A 19,703-nucleotide genomic window follows, 5' to 3' on the forward strand; every position below is an offset into this window, starting at 1 on the left:
ATCAGTTTGGTTTCAAACCAAGGGAACAAGCTTACATGTACCAACGCCCACATTCTGGATGGTTTGATCAGGTGGCGATGCTGCATCGGTACCGTGTTCCTCACTTTGCCAAGTTCTCTGGGGAGGACAATATGTCTACAAGGGAACACATCAGCTAATACTTGGTTCAGTGCGGGGAAGCAGCTTTTATAGATGCACTTAAAGTACGGATGTTTCCGATATCACTGATAGGTCCCGCCTTCACATGGTTTTCAACATTGGCACCCAATTCCATTAATAGTTGGGAAGATTTGAAGATGATATTTCATAAGCATTATTATGTGGAGGCTCAGAAGATGAAGCTGACGGATCTCATAATGATGAAGTAGAGAAACGGAGAGCTAGTGGTTGCATTTGTCCAATGGTTCAAAGAAGTGCGTAACAAGTGCCATAACATGTACTTAATCGATGGACAGTTAGTGCAATTGGTTTAACAGGGGCTGCTAGACTCTAATAAGGAAAAGTTTGCTCCTCAGGATTTTGACAGTCTAGCACATCTAGTTCATAAGGTTTCAGTTCATGAGAGCCAATTCCAGAGTTCACGCAAGAATAAGTATAGGGTCTCGCATTTCAATGCATATGATTCATCTGATGAAGACTCCGATGCAGATGGGGAAGTTAGTGTTGCAGAGTGGGTAAAGAGAAAGAAGCCAATTGCGTGCCCATGGATCAAAACTAAACATAAACATATGACTTCGACATCACCAAAGCCAACAAATCTTTGACTTGCTATTACAAGGACATATCAAGTTGCCTCTGGATCACAAGATATCGTCGGCTGAAAAGCTCAAAAAGAGAAAATATTGCAAGTTTCATAACTCTGCACACATCATACCAATGATTGCAAGACTTTCCGTCAACAGATTCAAACGGCTATTGAGTACGAAAGACTTAAAGTTGATGACTCAAAGAAGCTGATGAAGGTCAACAAGCATCCGTTTCCAGCTATCAATATGGTGGAACCTGCGTTTGTTGACAAGAAAGATGAATCAAGACTCTGGTCAATTTTGCTTATGTCAAAGAGGGCAAAGGAATCTGGCGCAGTAGACCTAAGGGTGCAAGTATCGGCCGAGGAGTTCAAAAAAAGAGTGAGTTGGGCTCAGAAAGTTGAGGAAGCTAAAGCCAGCTGATCTGCCAGGAAACCTAAGGTGACCTCCAAGATGCTGATCAACAAATATCAGCGTAGACGGGACGCTTATGAACACAAGGAGGAGGGTAACAGAAGCAAGTTTGAGTCACATTGGAACTATCCTTTCTTCCAGTACGGTTGGAGAGAATCTTAGGTTGCCATCGGCTGTTGATTGTCCAAAGTGCAGTTCATAGTATCAAGGCTATCGCGAAAACAAAAAATAGTGTTGATCGGTGCATGAACATTTGGAGTATCCAACAACCAGACATCATCAGACAGTTGAGGATTTTACTGAGCATAAGGAAGTGCAATCTGTGCATGATAGGTTGAGTTATCCTCTAAGGCATAGAGCTGTGATCATTGATAGATCCAAGGAAGAACATATTGATCAACAAGAGAAGCTGATTCCTGGAGAACGTTGGTGTCCAGAAGGCTTGACCAAAACTCAGAGAAGAAGGGTTCAACGCTTGCACTACAAGGAGCAACACGAGGAGTGACGCGTCAAAAAAATCAGACAAAGGCAAAGAGGTATCGGCTAAAATTAATATGGTTTTTATTTTGCCTGCTGAGTTTGGGATATGCTATAGCGATGAAGAAGAGGTTGCCCAATTGGTGCTGCCGGCTCACCAAGCTAAATTTGAGAAACCAGAGGTGGAAAAGCATCGACACTTGAAGCCTTTATATATGAAGGGACACGTTGATGGTCGGTTGATGTCCAACATTACGCCATACGTTACTTACCGAAAACTTGGCATGACTCCAGAAGATTTGATTAAGACTAACGTGGTCCTGAAAGACTTTGAGGATAAGAGATCAGAAGCCAAAGGGGTCCTAAATGTCGAACTGACGATTGGTAGCAAAACTTTGCTTACTACATTTTTCATTATTGATGGTAAAGGTTCATACAATCTTCTCTTGGGTCATGACTAGATTCATGCAAATTGTTATATTACATCCATGATGCGTCAACTACTAATTCAGTGGGATGGAGATATAGTGAAAATCGTGCCGGCTGATGAAACTGCCATCATCGCTGTAGCCGATGTTCCTTTTTGGGAGTCTAACAAGGTTTGCTGCTTGTCTGGGAAAGTCTGGGAAGAAGATGAATTTATGGATGTTGCACGCTTCTTGTTCTAGACGGGTCAAGCAGATGATGAGGAAGCGTAGATGAAGACGTATCTATCGGCTGGCTTGTTAGTTTGTAATATTCATGGGTAATGAGTCAAAGCCGATAGTATATAAAAGCCGATAAGAAGCTCATCATCTTAGATAGCCGATATCTGTTGATATTGACGATACAAGTTGCATCATAAGGTTTGTCGTGCGAACTTTTTCATATTGATGGATTACACAATTGATGATTGTTTTTATCGTCTCAAGATAGCCGATATCTTGGGATATCGCCTCTAGAAAAAAATACAAAAAAGATACAAGAGAAAGCGCAAGTTTGATGAGAGGAGATCTCCTTCTATCCCAGCATCTTCGAGAAGCTCGTTGGAGATGATAATGGAGGTACATCACGAGGATTTCTCTCGCATCGTGACCTCCTGGCTTCACAAAAGAGGTTGTGGAGGAAAGGAGCATCATAGTCTATCTCACAAGAGTTCTTCTAGCATTTGGTGGTCATGGATCTTCTATGAGCTTTAAATATTATGGGTTTTCAGCCTACAAGTCCTATTCTTTGAGCCATGGTTCTTGGTGATGAAAGTGCTAACGCCGGTGGCCTATTTATAAGCAAGATTGCTGGAGTGCAGCCAAAGCAATACAATGGACTCGTGTGATATAATTAGAGGAATCCGTCAGTTTCACCAGGTGAAATAGTATTCTCGTGACGTTTGGTTTGGCCTGAAAAAGTAAAAGCGAATTGATGCAGACAGGTTGAGAAAAGTAAAGTCCATATTGAAGGGTCGCTTTCAAGACTTAAAGTTAAATGTTCTTTACAAAGCCCTTTCAATGGCCTGAATCGCATGCAGGCGAATATTCTCAACATCGGCTATCAGCTGAATATCTTCTTCATCATACCCTGGGATTTCACTGATTTGCCGGTGTTGATGGCGTACTTGGTTGATGGAGGCAGCCAGTTCTTTCCTCTTCTCCTGGATTGCACTAGGATAATTATTGAGCCTGCCCTGAGTTTCTGCAATTGCCTTGTTCACCCGATCCAGCTCAAGCATCAGCTAGTTTCTTTCGGTCTCCAAGGACGTTAGACTTTGTGCATCTGAGGAGAGAGGTGTGTCTAGGCTGTCAATTTCATGTTTCAATTCTTTGACCTTCAACTTGATGGTACCCAATTGACCATTAGCCTGATAGCCAGCTTGTCTTTCAGCTATACGCTTTTTGGCTCCTTGGACTTCAAAATAGTGTGACTCAATGAAGGCTACAGGAGTCAATAACATGATCAGTTCGTCAACCAAATGAGTCCTAATCTGCCTGAATAACCTTTGGATCGGCTCAGCGTTTTCTAGCAAGACGGATGTGTCCTGACAAAGCAACTAGAGAATAGCTAATAGCGATCCTTGATGTCTGGATGGTTCTGCATTGAATGGCTTGTGCTAGTATCCTCCTCATCTGCCAATTCTTCTACGTTGAATGAGAAGAGATCTGATGTTGAGGGATTGACAGCCTGTGGATGAAATGGGTTAGTTGGAGAATAAGATATTTCAACAGGTACAAATAATTTGCGTACCTGAACAAGGATTTCTTGTCGTTGGATGCCATGTTCAGGATCTTCCTCGTCGGCTATGATTCTTGCGGATTGTGAATCTGATGGAGATGTTATTGGCACCAGAGATGGGATTGTGAAGCCGATCGAGCACTAGAGAACGGAGCTCCTGCTCGTGGTCCTGGAGCTTCACCACACACCTCGCTGGAAGTTCCTTGCAGGGATCCACGACAGCCCACTGGACAGCTTCAAGGGTAGACTCCAGGGTGTGTCGCACGCGAAGAAGAATGGTGGTCAACCTATGACCATCAGCGGCACAAGCGCTGGGGGTGCGGATGCCCCGAAGAGCTCCACCAGGGAAGGGGCATTCGCCGCCGCCACGACAGAAGCCAAGGCGGTGCCTGCCACCACTGATGGCGCACCGATAGCCCCGATCGCCGACACCGCTACCCCTGCCGGGGTGTCAGGAGCCCCGGTCGCCATTGCAGTCGGTGCGCTGGGGACTTCACCTACCACCTCTCCAAGCGGCGACATGTTGAGCACCTCGATGGCCGACATCGCCACCGGAGCCCCATGAATTCCAGCTGCTCCTGCCGCCACTGCCAACGGAGTACCGGGGCACCCGGCCACCGCGGCCGCGGCCACTACTCCCGCGTCCTCCCCACTTGAGGGAACAAGTGTGGCAGGGGTCGGCTCGCGCGGCCGCTTGGCGGCGCTCGTGGCCCCATCCACAGGAGACGACAACCCCACGGGTGGGGGAACACCCGCATGGGTGGATCGTCGGACGGAAGGATGTGAAGATGGCAAGGCCCTCCCGTCAAATTCCCCGAGTGGGGTCTGCCCCAGCGAATCACTCGTGCCCCTGAAGAAAAAGCAGTGTCAAAAAAAATAGAGAGAGATGAATAAAGAAAAGAGGAGTAGGAGTCAAACCTGTGCCTGGGCCCCACGTAGTGCCACCGGGAGGCTGAGGCCACGATGGCCGCCCCTGCCCTCGAGCATTTGGGCGGGGGGAGCGACCGATGGCCGCACTTGACGGTCTCGCCGATGACGATCCTTGCCCCATAGCAGGCGAAACGCGCGGAGGAGAGGGTGACGATGACGTTGAAGAAGAAGAGTCCACCAAGACCGGAGAAGAGGGCCGCTGATGCTTCCTCTCCTTTCTAGTGGGCCACTATCCCTGAAGATCCATTTGTTCCCCCATCGATGCAGATGCCATGGGGGGGGGGCGAGCACGATGCGCAACGAGTCTGCGCGTGTCAGTCTCTAGAAGCGTCTAGAGGAGAGCGTGGTGTGCCTAGTTCTCACATAGGGGCATGATGCGCCCTGGCAGGATCCTCGTTGCTGGGTCCCGCACCTCCGCGATCAACATCACAGCTCTGAGATCTCCATCTCGGTGAGGTTCGTGCCCGCCCCCCGCCATGTACGGGTCGTGTCGTCATCGCCGGTGTAGAACCACACCGGGCGAACCCGCGCCCACAAGGGGGCGAGACGGTGGTGGAGGAAGTCCGCCACTACCATGGTTGACATGAGCCCGGCCTTCCTCAATTGGACAATTTGGTCCAGCATGGGCCGCCATCCTTCTCCAAGGACCGGCGAGGCAGACCATGTGTCAGCGACGGCGACCAGAGGAGAGATCGGGAGGCAGAGGCGCTGGTGGGACACGATGGCATTCATGTGCAGCCACCGCTGCTTCCAATCTTCCCACTTATCGCTGAGGATCATGGCAATGTACTCCCCCTCATGCGCAGCCCAAAGCTTGAAGAAGCAAGCCCCAACCACGCGGGGAGCGCTGCTGGCCGGTGCGCTCAGACATTGGATATAGAAGAAGTGGCGGAAGAGCTCGACGGAAGGCCACACGTCGACGAACATCTCGCATAGATGGGCAAAGATGGCCAATGTGAGGACGGCGTTGGGCGTGAGGTGCACCAGATGCACCTAGTACTCCTCCAGCACGCGAAGGAAGAAAGCGGAGAACGAGGGAATGAGCCCGCAGAAGAAGAAAGGGAGGAACATGACCACCTCCCTTGGCTCGTCGGGGGTCGCTGGATCCGTCGCTCCATGAATCACCGCGCCACCATCCAGCCCGACCGGAGGTAGCATCGTTTGGATCTTCTCCAGGGCATCCACGGTCGTGATCGTGGAGTTCCTAAGGTGGGAGACCCGAGGATCACGCTGTAGTGGCGGAGGCACGCGACGGCTGGGGTGATCACTCCTAGCCATGGCAGTAAGTAGAGGAGCAAGCAAGAAGATTGCGGCGAAGGAGGCGAAGAGTCGAAGAAGATGACAAGTGGAGAAGGAAGCCCTAAGGCTCGCCCATGCGACCTTATAAAGCCACGAGTGTGGCGCCTCGACTTCGAGGAACAGCCGCCAAAAAATAAGTACGGGAAGGACCCATAATCTAGGGAAATCCCAACCAAAACATAGGCGTTGGGGCGCAAGGTGAAGACAGGGTGTCGAGAGGTGGCCCCCTTTCTTCTACTGAGCCCCACGCTTGGCCTGAGGACGATGGTCCAGCATAGGGCCGGGGCTGCTGTCATCACCAAGGGAACGGGTGTCCCCTGAGGAGGCACTTACAGTTGGGGCCCGCTTGCAGAAAAAGCCTCCCTCTTCATGGAGCCCACTAAAGGGATGGCCCCAAAATGCAAAGCCTAGGCAGGACCAGGAAAATATCGTCTCCACATTGCGGGACCCGCCGAGGGCCCACGTGATGGGAACGGGATGAAGCCGAGGAGGCTTCTCAGGAAGCTTCCCGGAAAGGCTCGCTTTGTAGCTAAGCAAGCGGTGGTGTATCCTGGCATGAGAAGGACGCGGCATCGAGGTAGGCCGTCAGCAAGTGCCCCGTCCCCATAAAAACACCATCATTACGGTTGATGGGACGCGCCAAGGTGCCTCAGGGACTGACGGCCTCACTCGTCCAGTCCAACAGGCGGCGGGCGCGCACCCTCGTGTCGAGAGTGCCCCGCCAGGCTCCCAACTGCCCTCTGCCAAAGAGGCGGGCACACATTGAGGACCCGGGCGGTGGCAAAAGACCCTCCGAGGACTCTGTCAGAAGGGCGGGCCCACACTGTGGACCCGGGAAGCGGCGAAGGGCTCCCGAGAAGGTCCCCAGGAGCCAGTTTCAATGCTCCCCATCCCGAGACGGTGGGGCCGGGCTGATAAAAGCAAGGATTACCAAAGTAAGATGGTAAAATATGGAATTCACATATAGATGACTTGGATGGAGTGCTCCGACGTCGTGCCTACCAAGGCAAAGGAGCGTTAGGGCAAATGGATGGCGCGTCAGAGGAACTGTAGCAAGGAGGGTGGCCATTGGGTTGCTGTGTTCACACACGCAATGTAAAAAGATGGATTGGGGTGCAAGGCTCGTCCCATTCAGCCTCCCCCCCTCCCCCCCTCCCCCGGGGCTTGGCCTATAAAAGGCCGGCTCTTATACCAACACAACAGACAACTCTAAGCAACATAACACATAGGACGTAGGGTATTACGCTTCCGAGCAGCCTGAATCTGTCTAGAAACTCTCTGAGTGCAATCATCCACACCAACTCCCCTCAAAACTTCTTGAATCCCTACGCACGAACTAACTCTCAAATCAAATCTCTAAAAGAGGGTCCCATAGAATCCCCGCTCCCTGTGCTTCAACACCGTCAGAAGTGCTGCAGCCTGCATGTCCGGATGGTATACTTCATACCATCAAGTCAAAACTGAGATGTGCACGTAATTGCTGGCTTTCTAGAGACGAAATAATGACTGCGAGGCCTGCCCAACAACTGGTACAAGATAGCTTAATTAGAGCAGGGTGGAGATAATAATGCGACTGTCACGTCCCAGAATGAACATGTCGCCTCCAAGCGCGGACGAAGCGGGAGGAGGAATTGATGCGCGCGCGACGCGGGTGACCAAATAAAAGAAGCTCAGGAGGATCCGAGCTCCCGCGAATCGCGCGCTCGTCCCCATGTCGCGGTCCAAAAATTCCCCGCCGCCGCCGGCGCCCTCCACTCCTTCCAAGCGCTAGCTGACGGCGCGCGCATGCACACTGGCAGTCCCTGCCGGATGACTCATCCCGAGGAGGATAAAAGCAGATCAGGCAGAGCATGGAGCCGGGCTCACATGCACGCCGCAGATGGTTTTGGGGACAGCAGCTGCCGCGCGGGTCCCAGCTCCTGGTCTTGTCTTATGATGATGATGACGTACCTGCGGCGCCCCTGATGGCGCCATGCATGCACGCACACAGAAATATTTAACCGCAGCCAGCCAGCCAGTACGGTATATCATATACGTGATGCATGTGGCTGGAGAAGAAAAATACATGGATGGAGGAGTATGCAGGGGTGGTAATGTATCATGATGCTTCCTCCACAAGACCACAATCCAATTCAATTTTATTTATTTTTAGCTTCAAATCATATATTTTTATGATTCGATCCTTATTGAGCCTAATCCTTAAATTTGCTAGATTAAATTAGAGCACTTTTACCACCCTAGGAGTATCACTGCAAAAGAGTGGCCATCTTCCCTCGACAATTTTTACTTTGAAGTGGTCAACGTTTTATAGCATCAACTACATAACTGTTGGTCGCATGTTTGCTGGAAATTGTATTGTCAGCAACTATTTGAAAAAACTATTGAAAAAATAAAACTAAAATAAAAAAAATCGTTGCCTTCTTGAGGAAAAAAAAACTCTTGTGCATACGTATATTTGGTCCCTTGTACAGAGAATAGGAATACTTTCTAATTCTAAGGGGATGTTCGGATCCAAACTAGTTAGAGCTATCTATCTAATTTGCTTTTAACTAGGTAGAGGTAGCTAGCTGGAAGTGTTAGCTAGAGTTACTGGAGTAATATATAGTCGTGGCTGTTTGGATCATATAGAGCTAAAATTACCTGGATGGCTACAACCGGTGCATCCAAATAGACGATCTAAGGGTAACTCCACTCCACAAACACACTATGCATAGGTTACAAACTGTTGAGAGTTACAGCACACCTGCTTCGGTGGTGGCGCACATGGCGCAGTACTTACGGCCGTGACACAGGGGCACCATTCCCACACATGATACAGTACCAGCTTATAGGCTCCGATGCGTAGAAACCATTGATTAAGGTCCTGTTTGGTGACAGAGACTCACATCGAATGTTATTAAATACAAATTAATTACAAAACTAATTGCATAAATGAAGGTTAATTTGTGAGATGAATCTATTAAGCGTGATTAGTCCATAATTTGATCATGTGATGCTACAGTAAATTGTGCTAATCATGGATTAATTAGGTTTAATAGATTCGTCTCGCGAATTAGCCACGGCTTATGCAATTAGTTTTAGAATTAGTTTCGTTTAGTCCTTCTAATTAGTATCAAACATCCGATGTGATCTGAATAAAAAAATTATATAATTCATGGATCCAAACATCCTAAGGTGTGGACAGATCTGCATCGTTAGGCACAAGGCATTAAAGCACCTTGTCTGAAACATGTCTCGATCTGCAACCACTCGAGCACGCAGGCAGCATTCGCCCCACTTAATTCCACCCGTTTCTTGCTGTGTAGCTGGTAGCAATACTTGCACAAACACTACTGCTCCTCCAGTACGTACGTGTCAACGTAGTGATGAGCGAGCCTGTGCAGGGGGAGAAAAAAACAGCCACCAGATAAGGCCAGAACTCAATGAAATCGATCTATTGCCCTCAGAAATATCCACAGCGAATTTAATTCCAGCCCCCCAACAAAATGTTTTTAAGATTTTTTTTGAGAGGTTGCCCAAATGTTGAATAAATAACAATTTACCTCCCATACAATTTAAATTGTAGGTCGTTTTAGCATTTCTAGATTCATAACTTTTATTATGTATCTAGGCATAGTGTATAAAAACTATGAACCTAAAAATGCTAAAATAAATGACCTATAGTTTGGAAAGAGGGAAGGGGAAGTACATTATTTCAGTACAAGTGGCCAGACATTGGGCAAATTTATGAGAGGTAAGTGCCCAGGATTGTTTTCCCCATTTCTCCTGTGAATGCACCAAATGCACTTTGGTCCTGCTTTTTGTTGAAAGCATCGCTTTGTGCTTTTTTTTTATTGAAAGCATTAGTTTAAGTTTCCTTTGCTTATCCGCAAAAAAAAAGTTTCATTTGCTCCTGTGAATGATGAGAGAAGCACTAAAACTACCAAATCTCGGTTTAAATTTCCAAAATGTTAAAACCCATAGTGTAAAAAAATGCATAAAATTAATATTTCTGACATTATCCCCATCAATCAATAGAGACATAAAGAAAACGTTGTTTTTCCAAAACAGAAAAAGAAAACGTAGAGATGACGCTGCAATTGTACTTGGAGGTACATTAAAAAATTCGTTTCTTTCTTCATTGAAGGAGAACCAGCGTAGAGCTGGTGGTTAAAATCTCATATGTACGTACTCCCCTGTCCCAAATTACTATTTATTTTGACTTTTCTAGGTACATAGCTTTTGCTATGCATCTAAATATATGATATATCTAGATAAGTAGCAAATGCTATGCACCTAGAAAAGCCAAAACGAATAGTAATTTGGGACGGAGGGAGTATTAATTATGCCCACTAGCAAAATACACGCATCACTATTTTATCCTTTGGAAGAATACATCACAAAGTTTTCTCCTTGAGAATGTAGAGCAAGCAATAATTCCTTTTTTCCTTTCCAATTATGTGACCCTGTGTCGTATTCATCTCAGCTAGCATGATTGTAGTCGTGCTGGTCAATGAAAAGCTCATGGCCTCAGAGGAAAATGATCGCGTATTATTAAGACTACAAAATTGGCCCGACCTGTTGTCGACTGTCCTTCGTGTTTGCTAGAGCAGAAGCTCCAAAATCGCAAGATGCATGAACAATATGAAGTCCATGCAAGTTTATTGCAGCTCTTCGCTAATAAGTTGAATAAAGAAATCTCTGTTACCATCAAGTGACCAATCGGACACTGTTCACGTCCGTAAGTACGGATCAAAGGGCCCATCTGTCTCCTGCAAAGATGCTCAGGCCGTGTTTAGTTGGGGAATTTGGGAGGTGCCAAATTACTGTTACAGCACTGTAGCACACTGTAGCGTTTCGTTTGTATTTGTGAATTATTGTCCAAATATTGACTAATTAGGCTCAAAAGATTCGTCTCGCAAAGTACAACAAAACTGTGCAATTAGTTTTTAATTTCATCTACATTTAGTACTCCATGCATGTACCGCAAGTTTGATGTGATGGGGAATCTTCTTTTTGCATAGTGTCAAAGTTGGGAGTTGGGAGTAACTAAACATGGCCTCAGCATGGTTGGCCACGGAATGCTGGTTTCAATGGTCCATCAACCTTGTAATTAATCTAGGAGAAAAATAAATTAAATAACAGGAGAGAAAACAGCGATCCGATGATGTCCGAAAGGGTTTCACATATCAGCTACATTCGTGTGCGCAGTACACACGTCTTTCGTGATGGTGACATTTGCAGACGGGACATTCATTACGTTGATGTGCATTCTGACCTGACGTATTTGCGTTGTTAATTAGTTGGATATTTTAGCTGAGTTTTAGGTAGTTATAACATAACATTTTGGAGGAGTCAATTTTGTATCTGTGGTACCCTAGGGTTTTCCATGCCATGCATGCACAAATTCTCTGTACATTACTGATTTGGGACAAATAACAATAAGCATGATCAAGGCGGTGCATCCGTGAGTGAAAAGATCTGAGCTGGGCTCAATAAGCGCTTTTTTTTTACATTGTAAATCACCAAGGTAACCCAACCCAATACAGTGGCTACAATTTTTAAGGTTCAAATTAACTTATGAGCTTATTAGATCTGAAATTCTAGAAACGCTCTAGCAGTTATTTCTTTTCACAAGTATATATCTATATTAAAAATCTAGTAAAATTTACTCCATATCGCGCATGAATCTACATCAAAATCTATTTTTATTAATGTAAACTTGGGTTGAAAAAACCAAAAGATGCAATTAAATTCATTCCCAGTGCCTAAATGACCGGTTATAAATATTACAGAAACTAATGAGACCATTCTGATGAAGACTCCTTGTCAATACTGCTACAATATTAGTTAATATAAAGATCTATATGTATAAATTTTGAGAATTATAATTTTCAGAAGATTGACAATATGTATGAATTCATTATTATTATAGAAGAAGAAAAAAAGAAGAAATGGATTGAATTATTCACTTGATGGGAAATTTGTGTTAATTTTTTTATAAGGAAATTTGTGTTAGATTGAAAACCCACGTCAAATATACATTAGAAATATCACAAAATATCGCATTCTCGTAATCCTAATATTATCATTATAAATTACAAAAGTTCAATACGCCTAGCTAGCTAGTTTTTACAAATGCACTTTGACAATTAATGATTAAGTAGTTTTATATATTAGATTAAAAAAAATATGAAAAAGTGAACGACAAGAACATTTCTATTGACAATAAGTTTCATCAGCCTCGTTCAGGGAAAGAAAAAGTCCATCAGATGGTTCCTGGGACTGTACGATCGTACAACTATTTCTTTCCTTCAGAAACAACTCGAGCAACAGCGACCATTTCCCCCTCCCTGTCCATTATTGGACCCTTTATTAATTTCTGTCCCATGAGCTATGACTATCCAGCTACTGTCTCCTCTCTCTCTCCCTCTCTCCCTCTCTCTCTGATCCAGAATTGAAGGTAATCCAATAGACAACCTTGCCTTGCCCTAATGCCTCCTCCTCCGTTCCTCAAACAATCAAACATCCCCAGATAACTAGGTCGGTGTGCATGGAGCAGCTGCCTGTTCTTGCCAGTGGCTCAAAGGCCACCACGACGACGCCCTTCTACCTCGCCTTAGATCACAGAGCGTCCACATCGTCTTCGCCGCCAGCGGAGGCGCCAACGCCGCCGCCGGCTGCCGTCTCAGATCCTTCTGGACAGTCCAACAGCGAGAGGGGATCCGAAATAATCAAAGCGAAGATCATGTCACACCCTCTCTATCCGGCTCTCCTGAGAGCCTTCATAGATTGCCGAAAGGTATGCACAAATTTCCAACAGATGTGTACAGTTCTATATATCTGATTACGTGAGAATTTTCGTGTGAGCACCTTTTATATATTCTCTAATTTTCATGAGCAAACGCTCTTGATTTTTTGTAACTTGAGGTCGGAGCGCCGCCAGAGGTTGTTGGTCGGCTTTCTGCCCTCGCCGGTGAGGTCGAGATGAATTCAGGCGACGGGCAAGAACAACCGACAGAGGCAGACCCAGAGCTCGATCAGTTCATGGTAACAACATATCTATGTGATTTATCTGGACACTGGGTTCTTCTGCAGTTGCAATTAGCATCTAAATTTTCTGAAAGAAAGCAAGCGTCTGTACATAGCTGAAGAAACAATGGATCCACATTTTGTGTGTGTGCAGGAGATCTACTGTCACATGTTGGTAAGGTACAGACAGGAGCTCACAAGACCAATCGAAGAAGCCGACGAATTCTTCAGAAGCATGGAGGCCCAGATCGACTCGTTTTCGCTAGGTGAATATGTTTAATTAATCTGAGTTAATCTTGGGCTATGTTTCCTGTTGTCAGATTTGAAGCAACAGCAGTGCTGCTAGCTGACTGTTGCAGTGCAGGTATCAAAGTACATGCTTGTTTGTAGAAATTACAGAAGGCATTTGGCGCTGTAGCATTCCATGTGATGTGTTCTCTATGGGAGTGCTTAACTTAGTGGTAATACTAAACATCTTTACCAACTCAGACATTGATAAAGAGGTACCAGCGAAACTATTAGTATCAAACTTTGATGAACTGTAGGCTTCCTTTCTTTAAGTGTGAGAACAAGATAAAATTGCCTGATTTCCCCACAAAATGGTCTATCTGGGAAGCTTTTTTGTGTGAACTATACATCAGGACATATATGTAAAACCTTAAGAATGAATCGGAGCAGCCAGGAGTTCAGGAATCAGAACTATAGCTTGGATCTATATATCAGAACTATAGTTCATGAGGGCCCTTGTGCCACTTGCTTTATGTAGATAAGCAGTCTAGCACCTGCAGTCCTAGTGATGCTATGCTGCATGCATGTCTTTGGCCCCAAGTAGATTTAGAAGGCCTGGAGAAAATGCCTAACTGCACAATCAAACCTGTTTTACACACCCACCTCCGATCCTCTAACCACCTGCTTAAATTCCTGCTGAACTCGCTGTTGTCCAGAACTAAACACCAAACACTGCATACTAACTAGCTGCTAACTATCTAATTCCATTAAGTGCAGCATCAAACTAACATAACGCTCTATTGATTAGTTTGCATCCAGATTAGTTGGTACCATCATCCTCCTATGGTAGGGTTCCATGTATCCCACTGTTCACCCATTTTCAGAACCATACGATCTCGTTGTCTGGGGCGACTCTGGGTGGCATGTGGAGACTGGGGCCTTTATTAGCTCTCGCAGCTGCAGGCCTCATGCATGCTGGATTTCTGGGGGCTGTGCTAGCTGCACTGGTCAGCAGTCAGCACCACTCGGTGAAGGCCACCCTCTGCAACCTCCAGCTACTGTCCCTTACAGCCTACTGTGCAGCTGCTGTTCGTCAGATCAGGGCCGGGGTTGGAATTGGAAGTTGGAACCCACGGGCACGCAGGGCACCAAAGTAACTAACAGGTGGTATAGTAGAGGCGCCCAGGGCTTCACTACCTCTTGTCGATCGGTCTCTTTGGTGGATCCCAGGACCTCCACGGCCGTCCGATCGGCGAGAGATCCCGGGTCCAGATCCCGATCCCGGCCCGTCTGCTTGGCGACCGTGTGTGCACACTGGTGGCGCGTTGCATGGCGTGCAGCACATACACTCACACTGTGCACGTGGCTGGTCAGGTTCCAGGACATGGCATCGCTACGCCATGCCATGCCATGCCATACATGATGCATAACAGAGGCCAGCCTGCTAGTCTCTGTGCTTGCACTGCATGGGCATGTGGAGGCCTGATTGAAGTGTTCTGGTTAATTATTGGCCTAGCTTTCAGCGAGTGACAGCGGGTAGTGCTAGCTTAATTTGGAAGAGATGATGAGTCTGCTGTTGAACGGTGCTGGTGGTGGGGGCGTGTATGTGCTTTATGTGTGTGGATTTACTTGGTAATACATCATTGTATGAATCGTTGTGCAGCTAGCTAATGGGTACTTGGGTAGCCAAAGTGATACCAAATGGTTCCTAGTCATCAACATACCATACCTTAAATTAGTTCAGCATAGCTAGCATGCTCGTGCTACACATGTTTTATAGTCTGAAGTTTGCATGCATGCACCTGTCAACAACATAGCTTGGAATTGCTCGTGGTATGATACAATTCTACAAATCTAAGAACAACACACGGTGCTATATATACTGACTGGTATGCAAGTCCAAAAATCTGAACAGTTTTTCCTACCCATCAATTGGCTGAGAATACTAGCGGCTCATAACTCTGTACAATCGCTAGTTTCTGGGGCTTAGTTTCAGGTTTTGGGACTTTGGATTTTGGATTTGTTAGATGTTGTGTTGAATATTTGTACGAGTCCAGTTACGATGGAGATTAGCGAATGGGGGGGGGGGGGGGGGGGGGGATCCCTTCTCTTTGGGTTTCAGGGATACGTGGGGTGGCAGCCAAAAATAGTGGGCACTGTGTGATGGTGTGTGGGGAGGTGATAATGAAATTGGCAATGTCGCGGGCAGCAGGAGGAAGGCCTCAATGGCCTTGCAATGCCATATTAGCGGGGGGGAGGGGGGGGTGTCAAGGGTGGAAGATCCGATTGTAACAGAACTGCCGAAGATGGAAGGAGGAAGATGGGAAGGGGTGAAGTGTGGAGGAAAATGAAAAATGTGAGAAGGAAGACAACTAATGATAATTGGATGACAGCTCAAAGGCATATAACTCAATATGGTATAAGGGCTAGAAGCCACGAGTTCAAATCCTGGTAACAACAATTAAATAAAATAATTGTTGTTCGTTCCTATTTCACACGTCTATAGCTTTGAGATCGAGAGCCTCCATGTGAGTTCGAGGGAATATTGAGTACAAGTGAATCGGCCATTTTTTCTCGTAGCTTAAAACTTTCAGTTAAACTAGTCAAAACGGGTGAGCCTTGGCTGCCCTGCAGTAATCTAGCCCTAGTGCACCTGCTGGAGAACTTTTGGAAAAATAGTGTACAAATAAAGGCGTCAAGAAGTTTCACACAAAATTTATATGGTGATAAAATTCCGATCGAGCATCATGATTTTAGAATACCAATTTCTAAACATTGGTTTTTGTACGATACTCTAATTAAGGACCAACAATCAAGATTCTCAAGAGATACAAATCGTGAAGCTTCCATGCATGCATCATTACTAGGCCTAAGCAATTAGGTAAAAGCTTTGCAGGCAGCACAAGTTAGGTGCGAAAACGGTATGTGTGAAAGTTACAGTGCTCAAGAATATATGTACTGCGGTTCAAGGCATCATGACCACGGGCTGGCTATATATATGATGTATCTGGTTTTGAACGTTATGTGATGTCTTTGTAACATTGACAGATTGATGTGCAATTGCAAATGTGTCGACACCCTTAATTGTATTGCTGATTGCCAACAATCTTGGATCAGATGACAACGGCTACGAAGGAGGTGGTTCCTCCGACGAAGATGAGCAAGAAACCGTCGACTTGGCCGGCATTCCGGTCCCGGAGACCGGCAGCTCGAGCGGGGAAGACAAGGAGCTGAAGAACCGCCTCCTGAACAAGTACAGCGGCTACCTGAGCAGCCTCTGGAGGGAGCTCTCGAGGATGAAGAAGAAAGGCAAGCTGCCGAGGGACGCGCGCCAGAAGCTCCTCCACTGGTGGCAGCTCCACTACAGATGGCCCTACCCGTCGGTACGTATTCGAATTCACATATCGATCATGCTGTCAAGTAAGAGAGAGCTAGCATTGCAACAGTTGATCGATGGCGCGCCACCGCATGGATGCATGCAGGAGCTCGAGAAGGCGGCGCTGGCGGAGTCGACGGGGCTGGACGCGAAGCAGATCAACAACTGGTTCATCAACCAGCGGAAGCGGCACTGGAAGCCGGCGCCGCCGGCGATGGTGATGGCCACGGACTACAGGCTGCGCCCGTACGGCGGTGGCGGCGCTCCGAGCAGCTCCGCTTCCGCCGCCGCTCTCCGCGCGGAGGGGCAGTACTTCGCCGGAGGAAGCTCGTATCCCCGTGGCCCGTGATGCCGCCTGCTAGCTGCTGCCTCAGCGGGCGAGCTCGACAACTCGACATGCATGGATTGATGTGTGTGCCGTATACATGCATATATATATACGTGATTTGGGTATACATGGTTTGGACGTGTGGTGTTCAATATACAGAAATTTGATGGCCTCCTTAATTATTCGCTCATATATATACAAACATATATATATGTAGCTAACGCCAAAGTTATATAAAGTTTTACTTAATTGTTTCACTAACATGATGAGAGATCAGTTGTACACATATATAAGCATGAATGCATGCTCCTTGTCATGCACATTTTGTTGTTGCAACAATATGCATGGCCAGGGTGTTGCATATCAGGTTGCTAATAACAATGATTTTGTTCTTGTTGAAGCAGTGCTACTTGACAGTTCGTATGCTTGTGCTTGTGTGTAGGAATGAGTTGCATGCGACTATATTGTGGCAGCCTGGTGTGGAGCCTTCAGGGTGCGGTGTAGCGCGAGATGACTGTCAAGAGCGTCACTTGCTATGATCAGAACCAGATCTTCACAGAAGTTGCTGGTGGTGTGGCATTGCAAAGGCTTTGAAGCGACTATTTGATCGAACAAGAGAAAGGTACAAATAAAGTAAAGAAACATGCAGTTCATGCGTGCTTAAACATTAGTCAAATGAGTTTCAAGTTTCAAGCATGTATATAATTCAAAATTTCTTAGACCTGCATTCTATTTTTTAATGGAAGTGTTAGATGCAGTCAAAATTAAACACTTTAAGACATAACTATAACCGTAGCATTTTTGGTACACAGTAGTAAACGTTCATAAAGAAAGAAAGCACGTTTCGATATGGTGGCTGGTATAGAGTCGTACTGGAAGTTTTCAAGTTAATAAAACACCTTTTGAGATAATTTATTCATCTCATTTTAAGTAGAATTGTAGAAACAAGAGCATTCGTAAAGAAGGAAAGCACATCTTAGTATGGTCGTCGAAGCATGGAGTACTACTGTATGCACCCACCAGGTTTTAAATCTTAGTGCTTATTATTGTTTTTTTTTGTGCTAAACAATTCTATCGTTTTCTTCCTTACAATTGTAAAAGAGAAAATCCATAAAGAATGGCATTTAAAGTTAAATTAATTAGATCTCATGGATTTAGGATGCCTTTTTTGTATTTTTGTCTGGAATAAATTCCGTGCTTAGAAGTTTAGAATCATATTTTAGTACTACTAATTAGAGGCTCCTTTTGAAGCCTCCGCATCAATTCATGAGATGTGGTAGGAAAAAAAAGATAAGTTCTAAGAATTTCCCCACAAAGAGTAAAACATTCTATCATCAATTTTGTAGAAACAAGTACTGTTGGCAACGTTTTCCATTGATATGATTTGCTTCAAAATTGCACATCTCTGCAATTATGAAAATAAATATAAAAAACACCTAAATCTCTATATAAATTACCCACACATGCCATTGCAACAATAATATAAAAATAACCCCTATCTTTACATCTAGATTGTCCACTTAAGTCATTACTAAAACTAATATAAAATAACCCCTAGATTTACATTTAAATTGTCCACCTATATCATTGTTCCCCTAAATTTTCGTCATAATTACTGACATATACGGTTATGGGAAAAATAATCCAAATATCATCTAAATAAACATTTTTTCTTAGGCATTTGTACATTAGAATCCTCCTATGCTCCTGCCTTTACTTTAATCACAAATTGCCTATCAATTTCCATCTCCAAAAACCACTTTGTGTTATTGCCTCTTCTTTACCGAGAAGGGGCAAAGATACAAATTAAAAAATTAGGCATATCATGTGAGGCAATGGCACAATTGTCCCACAGTATTTTAACTACAATCTAAGGAAGAATATATGAACTCTAGGCTCATTTGCAAAATAAAGGAAATGTGGGATGAACAAAACTTACTCTTAATTAATCTTTATGTTAAGTTCTTATTTGCATGCCATTAACTTACAATATATATTGTTGGCCACTACAAATTAAACTATCATGAGCAATATGGAAGTTCTTTCAACAAAAAAGGAATTATACACCCCCTTCTATCACAAAAGTATTGATTTGGAAATCAACATTCAACATATGTAGTTCATAAAACAAAACTTTGACCACTACATTTTGGTGTAATACCTTAGTGTAGCAAAAGAATACTATTACGAAACTACTTTTAAAGACAACTCTACTCCTATATTACAATATCCAAACTCAGCAAATCTAAAGTAATTTGTAATCAAAATTTAAATGGTTGACTTGCACATAACATCTCCAAAAATCACTTATTTTTAAGTGGAGGGTGTATCCCTAAAAAGATGTCTTCTTTGTGATTAATCTTGAGTCACAATCTTATGTTTGCCTTTGACAAAAAAGCATATACCGCATATTGGTCAGCAGACATGCTGGGAATGTTACCATTCATGCCATTAATGTTTTTCGATAACCATACCAAAATGTTCAGCCAATTTTGGCCTGGTTTGGTTGGTTTGCTTATTTTTAAGCACCCGTCACATCGAATGTTTAGATACTAATTAGGAGTAGTGAACGTAGACTATTGACGAAAGCCATTTCATAAGTGGAGGCTAAGCGGCGAGACGAATCTATTAAGCCTAATTAGTCCATGACTTGACAATGTGTTGCTACAGTAAAGATTTGCTAATGATG

The 19,703-nt window shown here is 45.0% G+C and overlaps 1 protein-coding gene across 1 annotated transcript; it reads left to right on the forward strand.

The window, feature by feature from the left end:
- The first annotated feature begins 12,399 nt into the window (after positions 1-12,399).
- On the forward strand, positions 12,400-17,277 carry LOC101767029 (homeobox protein knotted-1-like 4). Its single transcript, XM_004982139.2, has 5 exons — positions 12,400-12,852; positions 12,981-13,100; positions 13,237-13,348; positions 16,428-16,693; positions 16,793-17,277. Exons 1-5 carry the CDS (start codon positions 12,604-12,606, stop codon positions 17,033-17,035), a joined length of 990 nt encoding a protein of 329 aa, XP_004982196.1. The 5' UTR covers positions 12,400-12,603; the 3' UTR covers positions 17,036-17,277.
- The last annotated feature ends 2,426 nt before the right edge of the window (positions 17,278-19,703 follow it).

This window comes from Setaria italica, chromosome IX, assembly GCF_000263155.2.
Source record: "Setaria italica strain Yugu1 chromosome IX, Setaria_italica_v2.0, whole genome shotgun sequence".
Taxonomy (NCBI): domain Eukaryota; kingdom Viridiplantae; phylum Streptophyta; class Magnoliopsida; order Poales; family Poaceae; genus Setaria; species Setaria italica.